This window comes from Apodemus sylvaticus, chromosome 10, assembly GCF_947179515.1.
Source record: "Apodemus sylvaticus chromosome 10, mApoSyl1.1, whole genome shotgun sequence".
NCBI lineage: Eukaryota > Metazoa > Chordata > Mammalia > Rodentia > Muridae > Apodemus > Apodemus sylvaticus.
In genome coordinates, this window is record NC_067481.1 from 19,769,613 (window position 1) to 19,784,080 (window position 14,468).

At 50.2% G+C, this 14,468-nt stretch overlaps 2 protein-coding genes across 2 annotated transcripts in view; both read left to right on the top strand.

Moving 5' to 3' along the window:
* Positions 1–1,526, top strand: part of Map3k14 (mitogen-activated protein kinase kinase kinase 14) — a 50,943-nt gene extending 49,417 nt beyond the window's left edge. The window contains exon 16 of the mRNA XM_052194954.1: positions 175–1,526. Coding sequence (XP_052050914.1) covers positions 175–339 — 165 coding nt within the window. The 3' untranslated portion in view covers positions 340–1,526. The remainder of the gene's footprint in view (positions 1–174) is intronic.
* Positions 1,527–2,914: 1,388 nt separating this feature from the next.
* Positions 2,915–14,235, top strand: Spata32 (spermatogenesis associated 32). Its single transcript, XM_052193893.1, has 6 exons — positions 2,915–2,927; positions 11,086–11,140; positions 12,397–12,457; positions 12,715–12,927; positions 13,027–13,604; positions 14,148–14,235. Exons 1-6 carry the CDS (start codon positions 2,915–2,917, stop codon positions 14,233–14,235), a joined length of 1,008 nt encoding a protein of 335 aa, XP_052049853.1.
* The last annotated feature ends 233 nt before the right edge of the window (positions 14,236–14,468 follow it).

The window sequence follows — 14,468 nt, forward strand, 5'->3', positions numbered from 1 at the left end:
CATAGTTGGGCTAGGAAGGACTCTCTGCGTCCTCTAGAGTAAAGGACAGGCAGTGTGCTCCACACTGACAGGAGGAGGTGACCCCAGCATGTTTGGGGTCCCTGAGCTTTACACTCTAGCTGGCTTCTCGCCACGCGCTGCCCTTCCAACCCTGCTGGTTTGCTCTACCCACAGATCCCAGCCACAGCTTTCAGCTTGGTGACCAAAGATGGACAGCCTGTTTGCTATGACATGGAGGTGCCAGACTCGGGCATCGACCTGCAGTGCACCCTCGCCCCTGACGGCAGTTTTGCTTGGACCTGGAGGGTCAAGCACGGTCAGCTGGAGAACCGACCCTAGCTCTGTCTTCCACCACCAGCTCCACTCCGTGGTTCAGCACGAACACACAAAGACCCGGGGCTCACAGCAGAGCAGCGAAGGGAGCAAAGCACCTCCCAGGACTTGTCTCCTGAGCGCTGCTGGCCCTGGCAGGAGAAACTCTTCCCTCATGAGGAGGCAAAGAGGAAGTCAGGGGTCTCTGATGCTCCAGACAAGGTAGCCAGACCCACGTGGACCAGTCAGCCCCTGCCAGCGGTTGGGGAGCAGCTTCTAGCCTGGGTCACGAAGAGCAGGTACCCCTAGGAAGGCAGGAGAGCGTCTAGGGGTTCCTGCCCAGCTCCTATAGGGCAAGGCGGTAGGGCCGCCCAGGGGCTGTGGAGTCCTTGGCCCTGTGTCTAGCCTTCCCGACCTTTAGTGTGAGGAGGAAGGAGCAGGAAGGACACTAGAATGCCCCGAGCCTTCAGGTTATTGCAGCCCACGTCCGTCCCGGGTTGAGCTCCTTGAGCAGCCAAGGACCATAGTAGAGAAGTGATTCTCCAGCCTCACCTCACGGGTGTGGCTGCTGGACAGAGCTCCTCACTCCTCCGCATCAGCCCCTGGCGCGCTAGTCCCTCGCCTGAGGCAGTGAGGGATGATGTGAGACCCACCTGATAAGAATGCTCTGCAAATGATAGATGCTCAAGAAGGCCACAAAAGCAGGGCTCGCCACCGTCTGGGGCACACAGTCAGTATCCAGCATGCCAGCTGCGGGGTGGCAAGACATGGCCAGCAGCACTTTGCACTCCCATGACCTCCAAGCACTTTCCTGGCTGCCTACCAGCAGAGCGGGCAAAGAGGGAGTGGATGGGGTGGGAAGGGACTGTCCTGACCCATCCTCCACGCAGGCTGGGCCCCTCAAGCTTCTTTCAGACTTAAAATGAGCATCCCACTCCACCCCCACTGCCCTAGCTGGGCCTTCTCCTGGTGGGACTGGGAAATAGCTGCTTAGGACTCATTGTAGCATTAAGTTAACTGTGAATCATTTGTAGGGAGGGGCACAGAAACTTCTCCTCTGGAGAAGCTCCTCCCCCGACCTCATCCAGCCAGGAGAGCTTCTGTCCAGCTGTTTGCACAGACCTAGGCTGCTCCTGGCCCCAGCACATGAACTGCAGCCACAGGGCCGCATTTGGGGTGTATTGAACTCTGTAAGCAATAAAATTTGGAATGAAGATGGGTGTTTATAGGCTGTGACGTCTCCTCTTTTGCCTGCCTGCTTGCAGTACTCTACAACCCTAACAGCTGTTGGGGTGGATTCCTTCAAGTCCTCCCTGTTGGGGCAAGGACTGGCATCAGCCTGTCCAGAGGGCTGCTTGTCCTGCTACCCTGCTGTATCCAACTCAGTCCTTCCATTCTGGTGTGCCCATCTCCAGTAACGGCCGGGATATCCCAAAATCTTGGGCCGAGGGAAGAGGCCAAGGGGCCAGGCAGCCCAGGAGCACCAGAAGGGGAGAGGCTTACATGGCCCACTCTCCCTTGCCTGTCCTGAGACCTGGCAGCCAGAGAACTCACCTGGTACTGGGTTGAATGTCTGTATGGCGTGGTGATGACTTTCCCAGCATGAGTCTCTTGATCAGATTGCATAGGGTGACACAGGACTCAGGAGCACTGTCTGATGTGGCTCTAGCCCCTAGAAAGAGCTGCCTATGGTGGTACACACCTGTAATCCAACCCTGGGCCACATGAAGAATTTGAAGACAGCCGAGGCTACATGGAACTTTGTCTCAGAAGGAAAAACAATTTTGGGAGTGGGGAATGGGAAATTTGAGACAAGGTCTCACTATGTGTCCCTGACTGTCTGGAACTCACTATGGAGACCAGGCTGGTCTCAAACTTACAGAAATCCTCCGGCCTCTGCCTTCCCACTGCCAGAATTAAATAAGGTTTATGCTACCATATCCAACCTTTTTTCTTTTGGAGGGGGGCAGGTAATTAAAGCCCACTGAAATGGAGCCTAACCCAATTTGGTCCCAAGAATCACACCGCAGAAGGTGGCTGTTTCCAAGAGTTGTCCTCTGACCTCCAAACACTAGCTGTGGTGTGAAAGTATTCACACACAATAAATGTAATTGTAAAAAATTGTAAGGTCACCCTGGAAAACTATGCATAGGTACTGCACCCATGTACAGCTTGGGTTGAGATTCAACCATCCTTAAAGGAATCCTAGACTCCCCCAAAATGCAGCGACTTTGTGGCCAGATGAGGTTCTAAGCCCTGTCCTTACCCAGGGCCGTCCACATACCTAGCCTGAGTAGCCAGTTGCCCCAAGTCTTGGCCACGGGGCGTGGCGGGGCGGGGGAGGGGAGTGTTTGGCTGCTCGACGTCCCGGACTCAAAACATCCTCACTTGTTCCCACCCACATCTTGGGTATAAACCAAGTTTCCTGCATGCCATATCCCTTGGCCGGAACGTCACAGAAGCCGCAGCATCACAGGCGCCAGCGCCCCCCACCCCCGTCATCCTCAGCGCCCCTCCACCCGGCTAACCAAAGAGCGCACTGGAGGCAGAGGGGCAGCAGTCACCAGCCCGCTCCCTCCTCCCTGACACAGCCTCGGTCGGCATGGGGGTGACAGGTGCGAGCGGGCGGCCGAGTGGTGGGAGGCGCCAGGATGGCGGGGAGGAGGCGGAGAAAGGGAAGGCTAACTGGTGTCGCCCTGGGGCGTGGAAAGGGAAGCTGACCCCAGCCAAGCCCTCTGGGTGCCTTTAATTACTGCAACAGCCCTCGCCATGCAAACATCGGGGCTGCATGAGTGCGGGTCTTAATGAACTTTCCAACCGGATCTCATTCGCGGGTGCACGCGTGCTCGTTTGGCAGAGTGGTGGGTCTGGGATTTAATGTCTTTGCAAAGGCGGTCGCCGAATCCATCCTCCTGAGACAGTGCTGAGGATCAGCTTGTAAACCCATAACACGCTGAGAGTCTGGGAAGGGAGTACGAGGGCCGGGAGTCAGCCAGAAACGTGCCCAGATGGGTGGGCCTGGAGCTTCGAAAGAGCAGTGAGGCCTTGCGTCATCACAGTGGGAAGCCAAGAGTGCATGCGTGCAGTGCTTTGCGTAGTGTTTTAAAGATCGTGAGATTTAAGATCCCTCCCCTCCCCCCCCAAAAGCGTGGTAACAAGATTGAGAGATCGAGAGTCAACTCTCATCCATCTCTGTCCCCAGCCCTTAAATACAGTGGCTAATAACTGAAACTCAGCATTGCCTTTTCAGCTTTATCAAAGCAATAAATATCCCTGACTCAAGAGTATTGAGAGTTTATTTGCTGGTTTAAAAAAAAAAATCAAGGAAAAAAATCAAGGGTCCCTTATCCAGGCATATCTAAGAGCAGTTGCAGGCCTTTTCTCAAAAAACAAAGCAAAGCAAATCAAAACAAAACAAAACAAAAATCCCAAGCACTAGAGAGGCAGAGGCAGGTGAATCTCTTTAAGTTCAAGGCTAACCTGAACTACAGAAGGAGTTCCAGGACAGCCAGAGCTACACAAAGAAACCCTGCCTCGAAAAATTATAAACAAACAAACAAACAAATTCTAGGTTAAAAACTAATCAAAACCTTAAAGCCGACCATTGTGAGTTTCTCACTCTTGTAAATTACTGGGGTTTTCCTTTTTAAAATATTTGTGGGGTCTGGAGAGATGGCTCAGTGGTTAAGAGCACTGACTGTTCCTCTGTTCAATTCCCAGCAACCACATGGTGGCTTACAACCATCTGTAATGGGATCCGATGCCCTCTTCTGGTGTGTCTGAAGACAGCGACAGTGTACTCATAATTTTTTTTAAGAAGTCTTTGTGGGTCAGGGAGGTAGCAAGTCAAAACACTTTCCGAGTGTGAGGACCAGAGTTCTCATCGCAGAATCCACATAAACGTCAAGTGGGTGAGATGGGCAGGTGGGCCTGTAACCCCAGCCTCTGAAAGTGGAGACAAGAGAACTCTAGAACCAGGGATCATATCTGTGAGCTCTGGATTTCATAGAGACCCTGCCTCTAGGAATGAGGAGGAAGTCAGAAGCAGGGATGACTCCTAACGTCAACCTCCAGCTTCGAGTCTCCTCACTCACAGGCACACACACACACACACACACACACACACAAGTCAGCTGTTCCTGGTGTGAACTGTGCCCACACCACTGGGAGCTCCCCAGCATTTCGTGAGCCTTTCCAAGCCGCCGAGACCCTTCTTCTCAGGGAATTTTTTTTTTACTTTTTTCTTTCCTAACTTTTGATCTTTCTAGATCCCCCCCTTCTAGATTACATAGGCCCATCTCCTGGGTTGAGAAGATGGTTGTCAGTATCTCGCAAGCATGAGAGCCAGCATTCAACCCCCAGAATCCATGTAAGACAGACATGGCAGCGGTGCCTAGAATCTCAATGCTAAGAGGGCAGACAGAAGGTTCCCCCAGACCCCTGGCTTGCCTGATTAGCCAGTGAGAGACCCTGCCTCAGAGGACAACGTAGAATGTTCCTGAGCAAGGTTGTCCTCTAGCCTCCGCATACCCATGTGTTCTAGAAAAGCACTAGAGCTTGATATTTGGGGTCCATTTTCTGAAAACACTCTTTCTTGTTTTCTAGAAAGAATACTCTTTATTTGCCAAAAACAAAAAACGAAAAAAAAAAAAACCCTTCTGTAATTCTTCATAGCATCTTGGTTTTCTTTGTTTCTTTCTTCTGTAATTCTTCATAGCATCTTGGTTTTCCTTGTGGTTTGATTTTTTTCAGTGTGATACATTTTAGCCTTGTCCTTGAATCACTGAAAATGATTAGCTTCTCTTTGAAGGACCCTCCTGGCCTCCTGTTTCTCAAGTCACCTTTGCTGTTCTGGAACCAACTTCTCATCGGCATATTGACAGTTTTGTCAAGTCTTCGGTGGCCTTCACGTGTCCCTAATCAAGAATGAAATTGTTAGAGCAGCTTCATTCAGATTCTTTCAACTGTAGGTCTCAGTGCCTGCCCAGTGTCACTTAAGGTGCACCTCAGGAATGTCAGCATCTTCTGCTGCCTTGCCCGGTGGGGAAAGAGCACCTCTGACCCCTGACCTCTGACCCCTGACCCCTGACCCCTGCCCTCATACCTCGAATCTCCAAGCTGCTCCCAGGACTTATCTGGACAGATTGGTTCAGCATCCTGTGTGGCCTTTGATCTTTCTCAATTTCTGTCTCCACTTTATCAGACGCTATATTCCTCTAGTCTTCTGCCTTCCACATTCTAGAAGCAGAAAGAACTCTCTGATGTGCTGTTCTCCTTGCTTAGTTAATCATTACGAATCCATATTCATATTCATTCCCCCCTTCCCCCTCTGGATTAAGCATGGGGACTCCCAAGTCCTTGGCAGAGGCTGTACTATTGAGCAATACTATCTCAGCCCTCTCTTATCTCTAAGCTCCGTTTCAAACATCTGGTCATGAGGAAGAAATGACATCACTGTTAAGGGTTCCCTTGCTACAGGCAGATTGGTATATTATCCTATTAGCATTTAAAGGAAGCCGGTGATATGTTAAAGTCCAATAGTCAATGCCTAATGCAGGGGTTCTCAACTTTCTAATGCTGCAACCCTTCAATACAGTTCCCCATGTTGAGGCAACCCCCAACTATAAAATTATTTTCATTGCTACTTCATAACTGTAATTTTGCTACTGTTAATGAATTGTTTTGCAAATATCTGCATTTTCCAATGTTCCCTGTGACCTGGTCATTCAACCCTTAGAGAGGTCTGGACACATGGGTTCTCAACTAAAATAAGTTTAGTTAAAGCAACTAAAGTAACAGGACAGTCATAGCTATAGTAAAATCCAGCACAATTCTGCAAATAAGCTAGAGGAGGCGTAAAAAAGAGGAAAGTGACAAATAACAGAACAATCCATTTAAGCCCAAAAGGCGGACACCTCAGCGCCCTTCTAAAGCAAGCGCTTGGCATACAGGAGAGCGAGCGCTGCCTTGGATTCCAGCTCCAGCACTGCCTCCCCACCCATGCCCGGTCACTTCTAAACAGTAGAGACACCTGAGGAGACAGAGAAAGAGACACCTGCGCTAGGACTAGATCCCTGTTCATGGGCTGCATGCCTGGCGTTCAAGGCTCTGAATTCCATGTATATGCTGCCATTTAAAAATCCATTTTAAATATAAAAATGCAAAGATTAAAAGATTGTGTTAACACTAAGAAGCTTAGATCTGAGTCCCAGCACCAGCTAAGCCAGGTTGGTAGCACCTGCCTGTAATTGGTAAATAGAGATGGAAGGATCAGAAATATCATTGCATAGTGATGAAGAGGCTACTTCATCAAGAGATGGGGAAAGCAGTCAGTAGTACAGGGTTACCACCTGGCCTGAGGTCCACATAGTAGAAGCAAAAAACAGACTTCCACAAATTGTCCTATGACCTCCCTATATATGTGTGCACACACACACACACACAAACACACACACACACGGAGAGAGAGAAAGAGAGAGAGGGAGAACAAATAAATGTTATTTTTTTAATAATAAGTGGAAATAACTTTTTTAAAGTTGGGGGAGGGGGAGCCAGACGTTGTGTCTTATCTGTGAATAATCCCTATATTCACACAATGGAGACAGGAGAATTACAAGTTTGAGGCTAGCTTGGGTGGTGCAGTAACTTTCAAGTCTAGCCTAGACTATATAGTAAGGCTATATGGGTTTTTTTGCCTCAAAAAAAAAAAAAAACAAACCATACTAATAGGGGCTGGGGTTGTGTAGCTCAGTTGCTTGAGTGCTTACCTAGCATTCACAAAAGCTGAGATCTGAGTCCCAGTACCACCTAAGCCAGGTTTGGTAGCACCTGCCTGTAATCCCAACAACCAAATAGAGACGGAAGGATCAGAAATGTCAGGTCATCCTTAAGTATCAAAGCCAGCCACAGAAACATTAGACTCTGTCTCAAAATTAGATAATTAATTAATTAATTATGTGAAGCAAAAATAACTTATTTATTTACTTACGTACTTTACATCCTGACCAGTTTCCCCTCCTTCTGCTCCCCCATGCCCCACTACTTCTCCCTTTCTCTTCAGAAGAGGGGACACCTCCCATGGATAGCCACCAGTCTTGGCATCTCAAGTTGCATAAGACTAGGTGCATCTTCTAGTGAGTCTAGACAAGACAGCCCATTAGAGGGGTAAGGGTCCCAAAGGCAGGTTCGAAAATGAAGTTTTTGCCTAGTATATGCAAAGCTCTGAGTTCCACCCTTAGGGCTACAAAAAAAAAAAAATGTGTAACTATCCTAAAGGACTGTGTTCCTAACACCAGAGCTTCAAAGAACACAAGAAAAACTAATGTAATGGCCAAGTGTGGCCTACATTCCCAGCACTTAGGGGCAAAGACAAGAGGATCAGGAGTTCAAGGGAAGCCTAGGTCACATAGGGAGTTTGAACCCAGCCTGGGCTACATTTACATGCTGCCAAACAGGAGAAAGGGCAGGAGGATGGAGGGGCTAGAGAGATAGCCCATCTGTTAAGGGAACTTGCTGCTCTTGTAGAACCAAATTTCACATCCCACCACCTAGGTCAGAAAGTTCACAACCACCTATAACTCCAGGAGACCCAGTGCGCCCTCCTCTGGCCTCCAGTGGTATGTGCACTCACATGCACATACCCTGTACACAGCCACACAGGCACATGCAATATTAAAATATAATTTAAAAATAAATATTTAAAGAGAGGAAGAAAATAAAAGTAGAGGTAATTCAGTGAAGGGGAGGAGACTAAGATGGAGATGAATATAATCAAAATACATTAGATACGTGTATGACATCATAACATTTTACTTAAGAAAACAGATGCAACTTTCAAGGAGAAACATCATTAAAGACTTCAGCACTCCTCTCAGGAACTAAAAGAGCAAGTAGGCACAGAGTCAGTCAGGATTTAGAGGAGCTAAGTGGCTCTCCCTGATAGCTGACATTCACAAAACATTCCACTCCATAGCAGAATACACAGTCTTTTTCAAAAATAATTTGCACTCTGGCAGTGGTGCATACACACCTTTAATTCCAGTGCTCAGAGAGCAGAGGCAGGCAGGTCTCTGTGGGTTCGAGGCCACCCTAGTCTATATAGAAAGCTCCAAGCTAGCCTAGATTACGTAGTGAGACCCTGTTTCATGCAGTGACAACCAGCGGCTGAAGAGGTGGCTCAGCAGTTAAGAGCACCTCTACTGATCTCTTGGAGAAGACCAGGGCTTGATTCTCAATACTTTGGGATACTCACAACTTTATATAACTCTAGTTCTAAGTGGATCTGATGCCTGGGGATGGAGAGATAGCTCAATGATTGAGTGAACACTACCCCTGCATCAGACCCTGTTCAAGTCCCAGCATCCACATCTGCTGGCTTATTATAACCTCAGATGTAAATACAGTCCGAGGAATCACACACCCTATAACCTCCAAGTGCATCTGCACACATATGGCACACACACATATTATTAAAATGATAATATTGGGCTGGAGAGGTGGTTCAGCGGTTCAGAGCACTGACTGCTCTTCCAGAGGTCCTCAGTTCAAATCCCAGCAACCACATGGTGGCTCACGACCATCTGTTAAGGGATCTGATGCCCTCTTCTGGTGTGCCTGAAGATAGCTACAGTGTACTCATATAAATAAATAAAGTAAATAAATAAAAAAGAAAGAAAGGAAAAGGCAGGAAGAAATATTGTTTAAAATGATATTTTTAAAGTCTTTTTTAAAATAATAATGATCAGACATAGTACATACCTTTAATGCCAGGACTCAAGAGGCAGAGGCAGGTAGATTTTTATGTGTTTGAGGTCACCCTGGTCTACATAGTGAGGTTTTGTTGTTGTTGTTTGGTTTGGTTTGGTTTGGTTTTTTCAAGACAGGGTTTCTCTGTGTAGCCCTGGCTGTCCTGGAACTCACTCTGTAGACCAGGCTGGCCTCGAACTCAGAAATCTGCCTTCCTTTGCCTCCCAAGTGCTGGGATTAAAGGCATGCACCACCACCGCCCAGCCTACATAGTAAGTTTTTAAGGACAGGCTGGGTCTACATGGTGAGACCCTGTCTCAAGATGATGATGATGATGATGATGACAATGACAACGACAATTATAAATACTTTTTAAAAAATCAACTGAGCAAAGTAGAAAAGGAAACTTCAACCTGATAAACAGCATCTATGAAGAAAACTACCACCAGCTTCATAAAGATGGAGTCTGGATGTTTCCAAGAACACTGAAAGGAAGCAAGGCTGCAGTTGTTCCCAGTACAAAAGGGGAAGAAACGAAAGATGCCAGACATGGACAGAAGAGACAAAGTCGCCGTCATCGGCATGATTCACACACGTCCTTTTCCGTGTACAGGTCCACTGGGTTCTCCACACAAACGCTATCAGGACTGGTGGGGGTTTAGCGCACCTGCACAATGTGAGTCATTATTTCTAGACTCTTAGCAGCCACTGGACGCAGAAAAATACCTCAGACATCACAGACCGAAGCTCGACTTTCTTACATGTCAAGCACAGAAGCCCCAAGATGAGTCAACGCCGGACTTCTGTCTTCCAGACCCAGAGCTGCTATGAGGCTCACAAAAGTCTAACGCACCCTCTGTCCATTCCTAGGAGCAGCTTAGGGAGGGCTGGGAGTTGTGTGATGACCAGAGACGTCCAGGAAAACTACAAAGTGACCAAGAAAGGCTCTATGGTTGGGCAGGGCCAAAAAGTCCTGCTCAGGGTGGAATGGCGCTGAAGCCTGGGGTGGGGGAGGGGAGATTAAGAGAGCCAGAAGAGTGTGTGGGTCAAGGAGGCAGCGCCGGCCTGCAGGTTCCTGCCCATGGTTCTCTCAGAGACTCAGCACACAGCTGGCGTAAGATCTTCAGACCAGGCAGTCCATCTCAGCACGGATGTGCCTGAATCCTCGTGCTCCACCCAGCCATGTTGGGATCCCTTCCATCCTAGGAAGAAGCCACTGTGTGTCCCCATGCTGCTGATACACGCCCGGCAGCCATCTCACCCCAAAAGCAAGGTTAACGCTTCCTGCCCTTCCCTAGACGCATGGGAAGCCATGATCCCTCAAATCAATGATTCTGGCTCTCTGAGGCGGAGAGACCTCCGGTGGGCAAAGGGCAGCTTCTGTATTAGATGGTTAAAAATGCTTCCAGGCTCTCTCTCCTGGCTGCAGGATGCCCCCAGACACTCCACCTCCTAGGACTTCAAAGACTGCTTCAAGTTCACCACCCAGCAGTGAGACCCTGGCTCAACCTCAGACCAAGCACCCGGAGTGTAGGCCTTTTCTGGGCCGGCGATGGGTGACCAAAAAGTGCTGGGGGAGCAGCGAGGGTGAAGAACAGTGGGGTATGGAAGTTCTTTGTGGGGTGCGATGGGCTCCTGCGGAGGATGGCAGAGCAGAAGATGGAGCAAACTCTTAAGCCTGCCTTCAAGTCCTTGACTTAGCAGCCACCAGCTATGGGAAGCCTGGGCAGTGAGCCCCTCCTAAGGTGCATTCACGCCTGTGGAGGAGGTCCGAGAGCTGTGACAAGGCCAGATGACAAATGGAGGATAGCGGACATGGAGGACAGGACTGGTGACCCTGGCAAGGAGGTGACACGAGCAAATGAGAGAGACAGTAGTGGATGGGCTGCAGGTGGGGAGGGAGGGAAGGAGGGAGGGAAGGAGGAGGGAGGGAGGGAGGAAGGGAAGGAGGAGACTGAAGAAACTGACACCAGCTCAGAGGCTCTCTGCAAGCTAAAGCTCCCTGCCTTTCCCTTTACTCCCCAACAGGTATGAGTGCATTTCCCTGCTGTGGCAAGGATTCAGTGGACATTGTGGAAAGAAAGTAAGGATCATCCCCCACCAGCACAGGGCCCTCCCCCCACCAGCACAGGGCCCTCCCCCTGTACCCTAGGCTCTCAGCCCCTCCCCCAACATCAAGCACGCCCTTGATCTCAGGACCAGTGCCCAGGCGAAAGGCTGGAGCTGCCTACACTCAATTCCATCTCTGCCTTCAGTCTCCTAGGTGGAAGGCTGTGGTGGAGCACGCAGGGGCATGGCTGCCTTGCTGAGGGTAGATAGCTGTCCAAGGTGGGGAGGGCAGGTGCCTGAGGAGCACCTGGGAGGAGAGAATGAGAAGGAAAGGGCCTGCATTTCCCCAGTATCCATGGCTGCTCAAATCTACCTGCTGGGAGTGGGCAGGTGAGAAGGCGCCTCTCTCTGGGCTTTCCCTGTATAGGGAGCCATTTTCTGGGCCTCATGGCTCAGGACGAAGATTCCCAGGCCCTTCCTCCAACCAAATGGAGTTGAAGAGTGGGTTGGTAAGCTCTCCAGAAACTCCTGACACTCGGGAATCTTAATAGCTCCAGCTTAGGAGTAAAGTGCTCAGTGCACAAGTATGCCGGCCCAGTCAGAAAAGCCAAACCTGCCAACCGCAATCCTAGAGTTGGGAGGTGGAAGCAGGAGGTGGGTGGGGCTCGCTGGCCCAGCCACTCTAGCAAATCAGTGAGTTCCAGGATCAGAGAGCAATCCTGTTCTGGAAAATGAGGTAGCAAATAACTAAGGTAGACTAAAGCCAGCCTCTGGCCTCCACAAGATTTATATTTGTATACACACACACACACACACACACACACACACACACACACACACATACACATACCCACACACATACACATACCCACACACACATATACACACACATACATACACATATACACACACACATACACAGTCATACATACACACACATGCACACGCACATACACACACTCACACACACATACACATACACACATGCACACTCATACACACATATACACACATGCACACACATACACACATGCACACTCATACACACATGCACACTCATACACACACATGCACACACATACATACACATACACACACACACACACACACACACACACTCACAATACCACACTCCAGAGTTCTTAATGGAACAGACACAGTGAGGAGTAGAGATGAGGTCTTCTTGCCAGGCTCTGTGCATGGCCCATGCTTTGAGGGCCCCAGAGATCCCTACCGCCGACAACCCTTCCCATAGATCTCTGTCACCCATTTTGATTCCTTCTGCCTCAGGAATGAACACCATCAGCACCACATCCACAAAGATGAAGATGAGGATGAGGAAGAAACAGAGGTGAGACTGGCAGGCTTTGTGCATAGGCAGGCAAGAGGGCGGTGTCTTCATGCTTGGTGACTGTGGGACCATAGTACCAGGCCACACACCCAGCTTCGCCACTTGCCTGCCCCACACAGGCCTCCAAGAAGAAGCAAGTGGAGATCAGGGGTGGGTAGTGTGGCACACGGGAGCAGGAGGGAGCTCGCGGTCAGGGGAATCCTGGGGGGAGGGCTGTCCAGTTCCTGTTGCTTTAGCTTTCAGTTGAAACCTTTCAGCTGGAAACAGAGTTATCGAGGATGGAGCCCCCACCCAACGAGAACCCAGACCCAGGCCCAGTACCACAGCTAGAGGAGGTGGAGCCAGAGTTATCTTCTGAAGCCATACCTGAGACTGAAGGGGACAGCCACCCTGAAAGCCACACTGAAAGTCCGGAGCAGCAGAACTACAGGATTGAATCCCTCAAGCCCTATGAAGAAGAGCCAACAGGAGCAAGCGACTTCAGGCCCTGGGGCTTCAATGTGAACTCAACCAACAAGGAGGAGGAGGAGGAGGGGGAGCAGGGGGAGCAGGGGGAGCAGGGGGAGCAGGGGTGCGGCCCATTCCGCTCCGTCCCTGTGCAGACCTCCAAGCACCTTTTCTGGTCAAACAAGCTCATTCAGGCGTCAGAGCACAGCCTACAGAAGGCCTTAGAGAAACAGCACAAGAGCCCCCGGGAAAAGAGGTCTATCTCCATATCCCAGGTTTACACAGAATGTACCCAACGGCCGTCCAGCCCCCCAGTGTCTTGCAACACCACGCCCGCAGCCATCGGCTTGGCAGATCTGATCAACTTCGCGTCATCCCTGGCTGTAGCCTCCTCCAGTAACATGGCCTTGCCTAACTTGGAGAACATGATCAAAGGAACATCTGAGAAGTCCCAGAATACCTCTTTAGACTTTTGCCAGCCTCTCCAGTCCATTAAGTTTGCCCAGGCTACCCAGATCACCCAGATATCCTCAGAGAAACAAGATGAGTCGCCTGAAAATTGGACTCAGGAAACCAGGAACGTAGCTTGCTCCTACCTGGATATTAAACAGGCAGGGCTCAAGACAGCGACCATCCAAGGGGAGGTGAAACTTGTCCAAACAGCAGCCACACCCCCTAAGGTTCAGGAAGCCAAAGAGGAGTGAGTGATGCTGCCCCTTCAGCCCTTCCACAGGGGGCCTCACTAGCATGTGGGGGTGGGCTCAGTTCTCACGTAGACAGATGAGGTGTCAAACAGTGGAATGCGGGGGGTGGGGTGGGGGGTGGAGGGGGCTGGGCAGGGGACCCAGGCTTAGTTGAGGGCCTAACCTCAATGACCTCACAAAGGCTGCTACCAGCAAGATTCCGGTGATGTGGGATGCAATAGAAAAGCCAGGGCCAGAGGAGGCCTGGAGACCATGGAGGGTGAGTTCCCTGAGGACCAGGAGAGAAGGCTGGGTTCAGAAGGGGCAGAGCAGAGCCATATCAGGAAGCAGACGTGTTTCCATGTGGTCTGCCTCCTGAGAGCATGACGTCACATTCCTAGGGCACAGGACACGTCTGTGACGAGCATAAGGGTAATGGTCTTCAGGACCCTCGGGCTCTGCCGATATGTAGACAGGACAGACCGCCAGCTGCCCCACAGGTGCAGTGGGAGACCCCAGGCCCCTGACGCCCTAGTGACACTGTCTCTCTTGTGTTGCAGCTCGGTGCCGGGAACCAAGAAAGGGAATCCATTATTGCTGAAAATCCATTTTAAGCTGTCGTCCCCTCAGCCCCAGAGAAATGACTAGACAAAAACATTAAAGCCTCCAGTGCTGGCCCTGGTGAAGAGTTTTTTTAAGGTGCTGGGCCCTGAGCACATTTAGGCCAGTGTTGTACTCCTGAGCTAGTATCCTCAGCTCTGGTCATTTTAATTCATTATGAAGCCCAGACTGGCCTCAAACCCTTGATCTGCCTGCCTCAGCCTCCTGGGTGCAAGCATGCACCCCCTGCTTGGGCTCTGGCTCTGGTTTTGGGGGATCAA

What these genes read in the sequence shown, in the direction of transcription:
- Spata32 (XM_052193893.1), top strand. An exon ending in GTGGACATTGTGGAAAGAAA is followed by an intron (nt 11,141 to 12,396) that starts GTAAGGATCATC and finishes CTTCTGCCTCAG; the next exon opens with GAATGAACACCATCAGCACC. An exon ending in ATGAAGAAGAGCCAACAGGA is followed by an intron (nt 12,928 to 13,026) that starts GCAAGCGACTTC and finishes CAGGGGGAGCAG; the next exon opens with GGGTGCGGCCCATTCCGCTC.